At 37.1% G+C, this 14,640-nt stretch overlaps 1 protein-coding gene across 18 annotated transcripts in view; it reads right to left on the bottom strand.

Moving 5' to 3' along the window:
* The window catches only part of PACSIN2 (protein kinase C and casein kinase substrate in neurons 2), a 55,742-nt gene that overhangs the window by 27,008 nt on the left and 14,094 nt on the right, over nt 1-14,640 (bottom strand). For 9 of the 18 annotated variants that reach the window (XM_040545057.1, XM_040545053.1, XM_040545056.1 and 6 more), the window contains exon 2: nt 2,450-2,560. In XM_040545057.1, the coding sequence (XP_040400991.1) occupies nt 2,450-2,509 (60 nt within the window). In that variant the 5' untranslated portion in view covers nt 2,510-2,560. Of the gene's footprint in view, nt 1-2,449; nt 2,561-5,596; nt 5,666-11,312; nt 11,455-12,059; nt 12,235-14,640 lie in introns of those variants that run through there. The other 9 variants (XM_040545054.1, XM_040545058.1, XM_040545065.1 and 6 more) reach the window with 4 other exon arrangements.

The following is a 14,640-nucleotide window of genomic DNA, read 5'->3' as shown; positions in this document are numbered from 1 at the left end:
GGGGTTGTTTAGCCTGGAGAAGAGGAGGCTCAGGGGAGACCTCATCGCTCTCTATAGGTACCTTAAAGGAGGCTGTAGAGAGGTGGGGGTTGGTCTATTCTCCCACATGCCTGGTGACAGGACGAGGGGGAATGGGCTAAGTTGCGCCAGGGGAGGTTTAGGTTGGATATTAGGAAGAATTTCTTTACTGAAAGGGTTGTTAGGCATTGGAATGGGCTGCCCAGGGAAGTGGCTGAGTCACCATCCCTGGAGGTCTTTAAGAGACGTTTAGATGTTGAACTTAGTGACACGGTTTAGTGGAGGACTTGTTAGTGTTAGGTCAGAGGTTGGACTCGGTGATCTTGGAGGTCTCTTCCAACCTAGACGATTCTGTGATTCTGTAATATTTGTTAGCTCTCAGAACATACTACTTTTTCAGCCTGATGCACTCAATGTCAGAAAAAAGTTAACTATTCAATCTGATTTTTTTTCCTCTTGACCATTTTAACATAACATAACCTTTGCAGTTATATTAAAAAAGAGGAAGAACAGAGCAATGAATTAATCATAAAGGAAAGAAACCAATTGCAATACTAAAGTTTAACTCTTTCTTATCTAAGGATACGCCAAGAAATACTCATGCATTACACATTAGCCTATTGAAATTGCTTACAAAACAGACTGCAGTTGTGACCTTTTAGAAGGAATAAATAGAAGAGACCAAAGTAATATATTTAGATAGTGTTTATGATATAAAATAAGCCACTAATAGCATTAACATAAATAATGCTCTTAACCCATCTGTAGTAATTTTCAAATACATTTGAGCTATGCTTTGTAGAGGTCCTAACTTAGGCTAATTGCTATTTCTAAGCATCTATATTCCTTTAATATTAAAGATTCAAGATCACTTCTGACCAAGACATCATATTACTTCACAGAATTCCCATTCATTCATGTTCTGTGCTTTGAGACCTGGTTACTTAATGGAACACAACAGTTTTGTATGAAATAGCGAGTCAGAAGTTACGTTCTCCTGGCAACTACAGGATAGCCAACTCACAACAACCAGAAAAGTCCAGTATTCTTTTTTCCTGAGCACCTCCATATCTTTCTTTGAAATATTTCTACCAAGGAAGCTGGCCCAAAAGGTTTCCTCAGCATGAAGTCACAAAGACACAGACTAATTCAGGTTAGATGGAACCTCTGGAGATCACTTAGCCCAACCCTCTGCTCAAAGCACATCTGATAGATCAGGTAGCTCAGGACTACATCCAGTTGAGTTTTGGACACCTCTAAAGAGAGATCCCACACCCTCTCTGCAGTCATACTACAGAGTACCCCTACAACAAAAGGATTTAAGAGACTTAGAATCCAGTAAGTTTGAAACCACCTTTTTAGAAAGGGAACAAATAGTCATTTTTAACATAACAGTAAATAAGTCTCCCAATAAATGATGGTTGTCTACTCAAAAAAAGAAACTTCACTGGCATTACATGGGCCTTTTAGATGTTGTATTGAGAAATAATGGGAAATTTGCATCAAAACGCAATACACACCCTCCCCCCTCCCATACCACCACAGATTGTAGGTGGTTTAGAAAAGTCTTAATTTAAAAGGAAACATGATAATGTTAGGTTGGTTTCCATGACCTGTCTGACTTCGCTATCTCTGGTAACAGAACTGTTCAGACATTTTTCCCCCCAGCCATTTCTATGTTTGCTATAAATAAACTCAAGAGCTCCCAGTCACATAATAGAAATTTGCCCCACTAAATATGGGTCACCTAGACTACATTCTGACCTTCAATTAGGTTGGTATTGGCTGTGTCAAACACTTGTTTGTTGCAATTAACTTTTGATAAATGCTTTATGAAGTCTGTCCTCTTTTAATTAACCTTAATCAAGCTACCATAACATCTGAAAGTCTTCTTCAGACTTGGGCAGCACAAATTAATGTGATCTTGCAATGTGCTTTGTATTATCCTTCTGCATGAACGCTCTTACACTGAGATAAATATAAGATAACTTCTCTCAAATAAGTTTATTATTGCACAGACACAAATAGCAGATACAGTAAACTCACACAGTAGCTTTAATTTCAAGCTATGTACACTTACAATAGCCTTTTACCAGTTACTTTAGATTTAGCATTGTTCATTCAATTCCACTGGAAATTTTAAAAACTCTCGACCCACCCCTCTTCAGGGATAAAAAATGACAAAGGTTCAATTCCAAATTGCACATCCTACCAAAATGGATGATCAAGTCTGTGCCGGTTAAAAAGCCGTGACAGAACTGGGACAAAAATCTAAAACATCACTTTTTCCCTGAAGGCTATTTCTGTAGATCACAGTAACTACTGACATCTTATATTGCAGTTCTCTTCACAATTTATAATGTGCAAAAAAAATCTGTAATAAGTGTAAAGATATAAAATCAAAATACTGTGAATAAAATACTCAGATTACCTCCCAGAAGCTATCACTAGAAACTTCTACTCCGACGGAATCATCGTATGAGCCAGACATTTCTATGTATGGTGAGCTTCCAAGTATTCAGAGCTCAAACACCTTCAGAATCTGTAAGATAAAAAATATTTATGAGCATTATTAATGAAAAACAGGTATCAAATAGAAGAGAAATTAAGTACCATCTTTAAATTCTTGGATATCTAGGGGTGCAAAATACAAACAAGAGGTAAGCACAGAGGGTATGTAAATAAGTGCATTTTGCAACAGAATATTTTTCTACAACACAAATATCATGATAGAGCCAAGAGTTCTGTTGTCCAGAAACTGTTCAATCCAGCTATCAAATATCACCGAACTCTTAAATTTATGATTTTCTACCCCCCCCCTTTTTTTTTTTTTTAAGAAGTTTGAACAGCACGATCTGCACTTGTTAAGCATTCTACTTCAAAGTATTTTGTAAGAGACAATCAGCTGACCTTTACTGTCCGTACAATAACCTTCACTACTTGCAATTCCTTTTTCACTGGAAATCTACGTTATGTGATGAAACTCATTGGAAACATTTAAGACCAAGAACAATTGCAGATTTAAAAATAAACCTTTTCAGAAGAAAGAAGTGTAATTTCTATAAGAATCTTAAATTCAAATCATTTACTTGAAAGCTAAAGGCACCCACAAAAGCAGACAGCTTCCTCTCTCAACAACAATGTAAAGCAAAAAGTTACAGGAATACCTTTGGAGCTGCTCAATTCAAATTGCAGGAGATAAAGCCAGCCTCCTTCCCAAAAGGCTTAGTACATACAATAACCTTACAGACCCAGTTATTTCGCCCAGTCACCTGTGACTAGACCTCTTACTGGGCTAGTTAACTAACTGAGCTGCTTGTATTTTCTAGCCAACATTCCCCTATGGATTTTAAAGCAAAGAATTGATTCTAAATGATGGCACGATGCATATTTCTTCTATTCCAAGTGCACTAAGAAGTTATGGGTCCCATGGCTGAAAGTCTCCTTGAAGGTGACAATTACTTTCCCTATAAGCTGAAACTTCCACACCTAGTTTTATTGCTTTTTATTTATTTGTGACATATGATTTCATTGATTTTATTGTTTGTTTTGCTGAAAGTAAATAAGTCCAAACACTGACCTTTAATAAAGTCATTTCTTTAACAGTTACAGTGTTCTCACTTACATATACACACCTTTATGGAAGAAAAACATCATCTATCCTCATGGAAGGGGCTGACTGTTTATAGAGCACTGTGTATAAAAACCTATTTTCACCATAAGCTAACATTTAAGATAAGCATCATAAACAGTACTGAGGCAAAAATTCAGACACTTACATCCACAAAAGCAGTTTGCAGGGTGGAGGCCAAGAGGTAGGGGAGGAAGGAAACAGCTCCCTCCCACAACACACACATGCAAAATCCCTGCCTTATCTCTACTGATACTTGAACAAGTTCTGCTTAGAGTTCTCCTGTCAAGCTTGCCTACAACTACAGCTAGAGCTACCTGTGAATAAATGAAATCAATCCCCATCCCCTCCCCCCTTCTGGAATAAACAGACTACAAGGTGAAGCTCCCTCCTTCTTTTGCCCTGTGATTTTTGCAAAAATGCCACCTCAAAAGTGCCTACAAACCTGGCCTAGCTTGCAATCTTAGTGGTTAAGACATGCTGCTGGGAGAAACAGAACTGAAAACCTTCGGGGCTGAGGAGGGAAGGTAACACTGAATTCGCATTTCTTGGATACTCCAAAAATGTCTGTGTCTGAAGGGTATTTGTACCCCACTCACTTCTTACAGAAGCTAGCTACTGAAACGTGCAGCTTTGGACGGTTGCATCACAAACAGGGCAGAGAACTGCTCCAGCTGAAGAGACAAGCAGCTTCTACTGAAGAGTTTTTCATTTAATTCACTTCCATAATCTAATTCCCAGAAGGCTTAAATAGCCCTTAACACTGAACACAGAACTGAGGACTAACAATTGACGTCCCTATTCTAGATTTTATTTTGAAAAGCTGGCCAAAAATACAGGAAGGGTTCCACAAGGCAAGGCAACCTGCAAGTGACAGCAGCTGTTCTATTAAAAACACCCCATTTTCTCCATAAGTAGTCATCTGGTCACAAACCAAAAATGCTCACTTACAATTCCTTACAATAAACAGTCATTACAGTTAAAATATACAAGCAATAAGGTTTTCTGTGCCTATGGAAGGAAGATGATATATTGACACAACATAGTTTTACAAGCTAGTGTAACAATCTTCACATTAGTCTGTTGCTAATTACCAAGGCTTTCCCATATGTGCTTGTATGGAACCAAGAGGGAACAGGTGCATTAAAACACTATTTTTTATTATCAGTTTCTTAGCAGCCTACATGCAATTGGAACATATTCTTTTCAGGTAAATGTCATCCCTTGCAATTCTTACAGTAAAGAAAGCAAAGATTATGTGTATGCATTTCTGTTTTCCGATAACCTTTCCCAGATAGCTGTAAGCAACACGAGAAGGGTACAAGAGTGATACAAACTTGCAAGTAGTTAGATAAACTCAAAAGAATAGTTTGACATTAAACAGCTTTTTCCAAGAGTTTGTTTGCTTTAAAGTTTTCACAAAAATAGGACTATGCAGAGGTAACTTTAAGCATAACTCCTGATATTTTTTATCTGATCAAAGGGAGACAGAATTTAAAGACAACTTGCTAGATCAATAATCATTGCTAGCTATTTTTGCAGCCATTTGTCTCCTCTTGCTGTCTTCCCATTAAAGGCAGCACAAACGCTCGCGTTACTCTGAAAGCAGCAGTGAATGAAGCAGACATGGCCCAGGAATGCTATGCAGAATGCGAGGGAACAAGGTTCCAAAAGGTTCTCAGGCAGGTTATGGCTGTTTTTCTACAGCTGTCACAGGAATATCTTTAAACCAAAGTGTTTGCTACCATTTGAGAGAGATCAGGCAGACAGTTGTAGAGTTCAGTGTCTCAGAAGAAGAAACCTTCATGCCAGAAGTATAAACACAAAGACAAGTTTCAACGAATAAAGACCCCCCCTCAAAAAAAAAATTATATATATTCCCTCCTCCAGCTACAGAAAAAGACGAGAGTAAAAGTATCTTGAAGTAACAATACAGTGTCAGCTTACCTTTAATAAAACAGCCTAGGCTGTACTGGCACTGGAAGTTTAATACGGAAAGCTACATAGAAAAATTCGAAAAGCTGAAACAGAGGAACAGTTTCTTAAATGAAGGAACAGGTTGTGGGGATTTTTTATTTTTTATTTTGAATTTTTATTCCTCCTAAACTAAAGCTACATAACACACAAGCTATTCTTTTTCCATAGAAGCATGACAATAATCAGCACTCAGGAAATTCCGATATATTTAAGGTTTTCATATGCCAAATACTAGGCTGTGAGAAAGTATGAGCAAGCGTATTTTTTTTAGAAAAACTATAAACTTATATAACAAAACCTGTTAGAATCACAGCTACCAACATTGAAAAGTCCGTAAATGAGTAAGACGAGTTAACTACGGAGGGGGTGGGGTTGGTTTATGCGTTCGAGTGACATGAAGGAGTTTTAACACCTGGATGCATCAAACCAAGGTTGTTCACTACTACTCAGTGCTGTGAACTCTTCTAATTGCAATCAGTAGATGCAAGTGCATGTTATTAATAGTAGTTAGGCCTCAGACTTTTGAAGCTAGAGTCTCAAGTCAACAACTTTGGGTTAATTCTTATTCTCCCATCTATAAAATCAGGAGAATAGCACCCTCTTTCATTTTAAAGAAAATTCCTTTGTTTCCTCCAAAAAGGAACTACAGCACAAATACCAGAGAAGAGCCTGTAAAAGGAAATTGAATCACTACTTCCAGTGGAATTCAGACTGTATGTACGTACGTCAGCAGAGCCAGACACTAAATAAGTTTTTGAAAGATGACAGCAACCTGTTTGGTGAATCCCATATCCTAAGCACTGAGGCGAGGAATCTAAGAAACGCTCACCAGCATGATCAGTACTGTACACACTCCCCTGTGACTGTGAGCAGTATTTATTCTTTTCATTTCTAGCTTGAATAACCAAGTATTTTGCCACCTAGACATTCATTCTCCAGTTATCAAGAAAGATTAACCAGTACAGAAGCTACTAGCTTGTGGTAGTCATTCACAACTTCAAGTAAGAGTAACGAGGGATTCCTTACATGTCTGCATTGCACCTAAGAGATGGGACCCAGCTGGGGACTGCTGGTGTGACCCCATGCAAAAGAAAGACAGGCACCTCTTGAGCAGCTGCAGGCAGTCCCAAAACCATGGCCAGCCATCCCCTGCTGCCACAGAAGAACTGTGAAGGAAAGTGACAGAAAAAGGAGGAGGAGGAAGAGAGGCATCCATCTGCAGCCAAAGCAGAGGGAGGCAGAGGAAAGGTGCTTCAGCAGGTACGTGGCTACTGCTGGGTCCCCCACTGCCCTGGCCCCAGCCAGGGATCAGACGCTGCTGTTAAATCTAATTAAGTAAGAAATAAAACTGAAAGAAAAAAAAATAAAACAAACCGCAAGGAGTCAAGAATTTGCTTTGAGACAACTTCCTCACTGCTGTATGTATTCACCAATATCCACATTCGTTAAATGCTACATTTTTAACATACAACAAAAAACATCTGAAAATAGCATTAGCTCACTGCCTTAATAGGCAAGCAATGAACAAATATTTGGTTCATTTCTAGCACACATCAGAAGATCACTAAAGCAGTCAGAATTGCCTTGATACTTACAACATCTTGAAACAAAATCCAGCTATGCTCATAGGACTATCTCACTTTAGACTCTCCAAGCACATCCAACCCTGTGTGACTGATATTTTATGATGCATACATTTTACAATGTATAATTTAAGGAAGAACAGCTATTTTGGTCATTATATTTTATTAAGAACAGTTTGAATATTTCCTTAAATAAATTAAGCTTAGACTTACTGTTTAAATGTGATCATCTTTGAATAACACGCAGAGTGCAGAAACATGTCTCTGAAGTGCAAGGCAACAGCCCAAACACCGCCACACATCTTCAGCCGCACCAGTAGGTTTCATACACGTATAATAAGTATTATCTCACTCAAGCACTCTTGAGAAGATAGGCCCAAGTTATGAGCCGCTGTTTCCGTCTGTTTTTCTGTTCAAAGACAATACAATTGAACCCTTCAAGCCTCTCTGGGAATACTCTCATGTAATCACATGCCTTCACTGCAGACATGAGCAATGGCAGAGTGATGCAGTTGTCTGAGAACTAGCAATCATCCCCTTAATTTGCTATCGGACACGTCAGTTCTGTTTGTTTTCATAATCAACACCTATTCATCATTACCAACTCCTACATGCTGCCAGCATATCCTCCCTCTGCATTTTTACAACTAGCCAGGATGACTTACACAGCAAAACAAGTGACCAGGAAAAAATGTAATTTTTTCCTCTCGACCTGACAAGCTACCCTGTGCAGGGGGGATTATTTTCATTGTGCATTTTTTCCTTCAACTGATAAAGTTATTAACCACCTTCAGAGATTTCACAGAGGTTACCAATTTTAATTGAAACAAACTATGAGTGCAGGAAGTCATTAACACCGCAAAACTCCAAGCTTTAACTGGCACAGCTATACCGGCCAAGGACATAAAGTTGATAAACAGCTGTGCAGGGATTTCTAGAAGATTTGGATTTACTTAAACTTAACATATTTCTATCATACTTTTTTGCTTAGCTGTAAATGTAACAGATGATGAAGTAACCAGAATAAACCATGCTTGGGAAAAAATAAATAAATCTCCAGTTCTGCAGAGACAAACCGCACCTGCATTTACAATGCTCTGGTCAAAGCTGGATACTGCTGTTAAAACGCTCCTACTGTATGCCAACCATTAGGATGTACTGCATGCCAATACTGAAAGTTTTTACTTTGGAACCCAAGCACCAAGCTGCACAGAATTCATTCCTATGTTTTAGTGTTAAAATACCCAGGGCTGATGAAAGATTTGTTTAATATGCTGCCATTGTATTTGATCAAGAAAATTTGTTTATTTTTAAATGGACACTACTACAAAACATTAAGTCTGAAAGAGGTGGATTAAGCAGTTCTCTAATGCAGGAGCATTGTTAAGTTTAGTTACAAATTTTAAATGATGGAAAGGTTAAATATACCAAGGATCATACATGCTATTTTATAGTCTTCAGAAATGGAAACTAACATTTTTGAACCTAACAGCATTAAGCTCAAATAATATTAATACGAAAAGAAACGTAAACAAATCCTAATCCCTACTACATCATGAAGAGAAATGAGCATGATAACATGAGAATATTGTATTACAATCTCCTCAAATATTCTTCCGAATAACGAAACCTCAGGATCTCCCAAAAACAAGAAACATAATTAGAAAAGAAAAAGACTGCCTACAAGATCTGAAGTCTTTCCAAAAAGATTTCCTGTCCTTTAGAATGTACTGCAAAATCTAAATCCCTCTTACATATTCAGACATCCTTTAAAACAAGAACTGTTGAAGAGCATTTGACCTTTTACAGACTTGAACGTTACTGCATGAACTGCAATACAGTGTTAGAAAATGACATATACAACAAAATTATGACAAGTGTGTAAATGCAGTTGCCACAGATCCTGCCAAAAGCATACGAACAAGTAACACAAAATAAAGGTTATATAAAATACATTGTTCCCAGTGCTTTCAAAAACTTCAGATATTCATCTAAGATAAAGTCAAAAGCAAATTAGTCAAAGTTTAACTTGCCTAATATCTGGGTTTTGGAACTATAACATTGAAGCAAAGCAACTCCAGTTTCTAGTGTTTGTTTATTTAGTGTCAATATTTATACCGAGGGGAAAAAAAACACCAAGAGCATCATTACCACTGTTAAGAACTCAGAAGCATGTCTGCTAAAAAGCCTTTGAAGTATACCTTTTAGAAAACATACACTGAAGTTTGCAAAGGATATAGGTACTATTTTTAAAAGTAGTTTTTCAGCTATTTCATTTAATCCCACTGGAGGATGAAAATGCATCATCTTATTATAGTCATTGCATATTAATCAGTAACTGTTGAAGGGAGACAACCATTCCCCAGAATCTCTCCCCAAGTTTTCAGACCGATTTCTATACTGAGTGTTCCTAAAAACAGGAAAGGAAGTACTATTAAATAATAGATTTTTGAATACAAGTACTGTAATTGAGCTAAATGTTTTTAAAAGAGCGTCTCAGGTGATTGTTTCAGAATGACTGAGATGAACATTTTGTTACACTGGTTTTCACACAAACTGACTAATCCTGGCTTTAATCAGTATTTACTTTTCAAACAAACTTTGGAGGTGTGCTACTCTGACATGTACTGCGTACTCTCTGCAGATTCTTTAGCTAATGAGGGGAAAAAAACAGTAAAAAAAATACAGTAAAAAGCATCCTTGAATAGTGTCCTTCACTGACATTAAATACAGAAGCTAACCATAACACAATAAAAAAAATCATGCTCCCATTTCTGTTGAGATACACAAAAGAGAAGCAACATAAGAGAGCAATTTAACAGCAGATTTTTTGGTCACAAAGCACTTGCATTTTAGGTTTTAAACCCTGCAACACCGACTTGTGATAGAAAAAAATCCCATTCTACCATTCTAAATAGATACTCTAAATAGATATATTAATGCTTTCTTAACAGAAAAAAAGCACAATAAAATTGGCTTTCAGTAAATTTTGCCAGGAAACCACCTGAAGAACTCATAACAGTATAACATTTTAAATAATTTGAAAGATTAAATACTGTATCTATTGTAAACTAAATCAGAAGTTATTATTATTTAACCTGAGTGATTAACACATTAAACTGCTGGAAAAAACTATTTGAATAGAAGTCTGCACCTTTTTCTAATGTTCACTTTTGCAGTTTCTGTGACATGACCCACTAACTAACATGCCCTGCCAAGGTCTCCAAAAATGAAATAAACCTTAGTATTTGACACCCTGTTTGTATAACAGAAAATGAGACAAATATGTCTTTAGGTATGTTTCCAAGAAGCAAGAAGGGGGCAGAAGACCACATCCCTTCACCTTGCAAATTACACTTGGAAAACACTGGTAGTTTGCAAGAAATCTTTAAAGTGGCCAGACACTTAAATAATAACCCTTTAGCTAGTGGAACTAGATGGCTAGTACATTCTTTGTAATGAAAACTGATTTCAGCAAAGTCTTTGTGGAAGTATTTACAACCCACATACTTAATACTTAGTTGATTCTACCACACAAAAAACAAGTTTAAGTAAAATTTGACAGTGGTGCAAAAAGGATAGTGCAGAGAAACTGAAAAAGAGGCTTGCAGTGATGCATTCTCCAATAGAGAAAATGTGAAACAGCGTTTACAGCTGTTCTGATGAAGTAGCTGCAGAGAAAAGTGACATATACAACCATTCTAAAATGGCATACAATTAGGAAGCAAAACAGTATTAGGAAGCGCTGCCTCAGATATCAAAGCTTTACATCTTTTATCTAAAGATAAAAAGGTGCCATGGTGCTCATCTGACCACACAAATACCACAAAACACGTACACTGCTGTACTTAAGTAGAAAATCCCACAGAAGTATATAAAAGTAACACAATAATCACTGCTAGAAGGATATTTGTGTTTTAGACACTGAGAACCATCATTTCAGCCATGATCAAACAAATCCTCTCATATTTGAGAAATGTTACAGTCTTTACCAAAACATCACATTCATTTGGCCAAAAATACTTTCATTTCTTCTATTGAGCAGCACAGTAAATATTTGGTAGGAAAAAAGCAACTGTTAAATTGGCAAGCAAAATACTTACCTTAAAAGCCGTGTCTTAATTCACTTGCATTTTTCCAAATATGGAGCTCAGCAGCACAACTGCACAAGGAGCTGCAATACCTGCACAGCTTTGCCTGACCTCCACTTCCACAAACAATTCTCTCAGAGCACATTTCATCATTTCCTGCTGGCTGCTGAAAACCTTCTTGCTCAAGCTAAGGTCATTTTTTTGTTCCACACTGCAGCACCCATACCAATGCAGGGTTTTCACTCACACGTTTCCGATGTTTACATACTGCAGTGAAGATGAATATTCATTCCTATAATCTCCAGAATAGACCACTACTAGGCCATATTACAGGAAGGTATTTTTAATCATACAACTGCGTTAAGTGGAAAACAGTTTTTAAATATATCAGTGAAACACGTAGGCATATTTTGCAGATGCGTTGCTTAGGAAGCAGCTGTGTTGTTTCTGTGTTCCATAGTCAAAAGCTGTATTTTTCCATCTCCAGAAATATGGGACTGTAATACTAATTAACGAAATACTGACACATATTGAATAGAGGCAAGTCTAAATCCTGGGATTAAGGTCAAACATGCAACTCTTCCTGAATCTGAAGATTATGTTAAGTAAAGCAGCTACTATCCTTTACATCAAGAGAAAACCAACTCAGAGACCTCGTTTGAACCAAATTCAGCCCTAAGACTAACAGATGTGCCTCTCCAAAGAGAGGAAAACAGAAACTGTAAATAAGTGCATTAACAACATATCAGCATACTGTACCTTCTGTTAGTCTTACAGAGACATGATTGTGCTTGGCAGAACCTAGTAAGACTGGTTGGGGCAGGGGAAGCTAGTTGCTCTGGTGGACATAGACGAACGTGCACTCTTCAAGTAGTTGTTAACTCTGCTGTCTCTCTCCTTTTTTTCAAGATGTAAATAAATCAAGTAAAATGAAGACAACTGGAAAACAAAAAGTAATGCTTTTCTTGCCATGTAGAAAGTAATAGAGAAAACAAAACCCATAACAGGCCTTTCTACAGTCTCAGAAGGACATTACTGAAGATGGAAGAGGAGAAAAGACTCCAAAACCTAGTCAAATATCTCAGTTTCTCAGATATCAATGCACTCATACTTTACTTAACACACTGTACAGGCATCACATGTCCACACAAAACTCTTTGTGGCCTTTTGGGATTATTATTCTCTATTAGACAAAATAGCTTATTAGGACAGCTACTTAACACATGTACAGTGATAGAAATATCCTATAACATCAGTAACCTTTTGCTAGTATAGCTCATGGTGGTTCCTTGAACAAAAGGTACAGAACTATACCTTAGGACCCTTTCTGCTAATGCAGAAATAAAATAACCATCCACATAACTGCTGACTTAGTTCAGAGCTGTAAAACAGCTCTAAGTGGTAGCTTCAATTATTAGCAATGTTTCTGCAGCCATTATCCTCTCACTGCTATAGTCCTGCTGACAGAAGGCAGGACAAATTACCATACGACACTCCTCAATTCTCAAGATATGCTCAAGGCTAGTTTAATATTTTCCCCCATTCTAGCAATGTAAAAACTGCTAATGAAGATAGCCCTACAACCTGAAAGCAACATTCTCAGCTGTGATCACTGTGAGAAACTTTATAAATCACGTCACCAGTGTCATATCATTTCTGGAACTGAAACAGAAATTACAGACCTCTGCAAAATGCAATTCATAAGTGTCGAAGTAAAACAAGCACAGGCATACACAGCTCTGACTATCCTTCTTTCCAGCAAATTAAATAACCAATTATTCCTTCAGGAACAACAAAAGACCTGTTCATGTATTTCAGAGTCAATCATTTACTGTAACAGTACAAGTGAACATGTGACCATGTTTCATATTTCATATTAAATAAGATTAATTCTGATTTTAAAGCAAACTGAATCTAGCTTCTCAAGAACAGTCAGGGTCATCTACCTGTTTGTTTGTTTGCATTAAGGTGGAAAAGAAGGTTGCTTGCTACTTAGTTTCATTAACATGGCCACTGAAAAGAGAAACACTTGAATTCTGCTTAACCAGATTTTAGGCTCAGTGAATCTGAGGTAAACTTTAGCCAGGACTCCCACGTTCCTAGGCAATTTGATTTTCTGATCCTCAAAGAATAATTACTGCAACAAGTACAGGAGACCTTTACTTATCCCACTTGGTAATCCACACAACATGGGATTGCTGACCTAGTAGAATTAAATAAAATAAAATCAAGTGTTTGTAAGGGTTATTTTTTAATAAATATAATACAAACTTCCTCGTTTATGTAAGCAACATTAAAGTGTTACTATGTACTAAACCCACAGGTCTAAGCTACCTGGAAGTATCACTCTGAAGGTCACAGATCTCATTTTATAGCCTTGTGCACATAATTTGACAAGATAAATACACACAGAACTAAATTTGCTTCTAGTTTTTGGGTTTTCTTTCTGTTTATGTCACATACAGTACACAAACCCATTTTTAACACCAAGGCAATTGAAAATCTAAGGTTTTTGGCATAAAAAACAAGATGATGCATTAAAACAGGCAGACGAGCTCAAGGTTAGGCAAACAAGAAGCTGGAAGTTTTTCTTCAGTTCTAAGCATTTTACTAATCTCATTAGGAGTTTAGAAAAAAGTAGCCAGCCAGCCCTACAATTTCCAGAGATCTGGATACACTTTAGCTATCCTTTAATAGCTCTCAAACACACAAGTCATTCAAATGTAGAACCTCCAAACACAAAAATGCGCACAACCACACACTTAATTTACTCAACTAATCCCAGACTAGTTTTTTCTATGCTTCTCCCCCTTTTCAGAGGGAGGAAAGCTTTTTATGCCATTTTAAAGTAATGCTTGACTGACGTACAAGTAGGTCAGCCAGCTACCCCACAATCCAAATTGGAATGAGGTTCAAGGAAATTAGGACAAGAGGTCCCATTAACTACCGCACTTGCCATTACTTCTTAACTTCTTGCACTTGCCATCACCATTGTGATTTTTAATTTAAAAAGACTGTGCCATCACTATGTAGCATTTAAACAGCAGCCTTTAACCTGCATCTTCTTAACAACTAAAAGACAGAAAGATGAGATTTAAACAATGGAAAGTTGAATCTAGTGCTGTCACAATGTTAACATCTGAAAAAATAAGCGTTGAAAATTCAAATACATAAGGCTACTTTATATATACACACACGTGAACTATATATATGATCAAGATCCAAAGTTTTGTAGCAAATTATCAGTAAAAACATGTGATATACAACTTTCTTCGTTCTTCACGTACACTGCTAATTAACTTCAGCATTTTTAATGGTTCTACAACATTTCTCAAAACCA

The sequence above is a fragment of the Cygnus olor genome, chromosome 1 (assembly GCF_009769625.2).
Source record: "Cygnus olor isolate bCygOlo1 chromosome 1, bCygOlo1.pri.v2, whole genome shotgun sequence".
Classification (NCBI taxonomy): domain Eukaryota; kingdom Metazoa; phylum Chordata; class Aves; order Anseriformes; family Anatidae; genus Cygnus; species Cygnus olor.
Note: the sequence above shows the minus strand (reverse complement) of the source record. Positions and strands in the feature narration are given on the sequence as shown.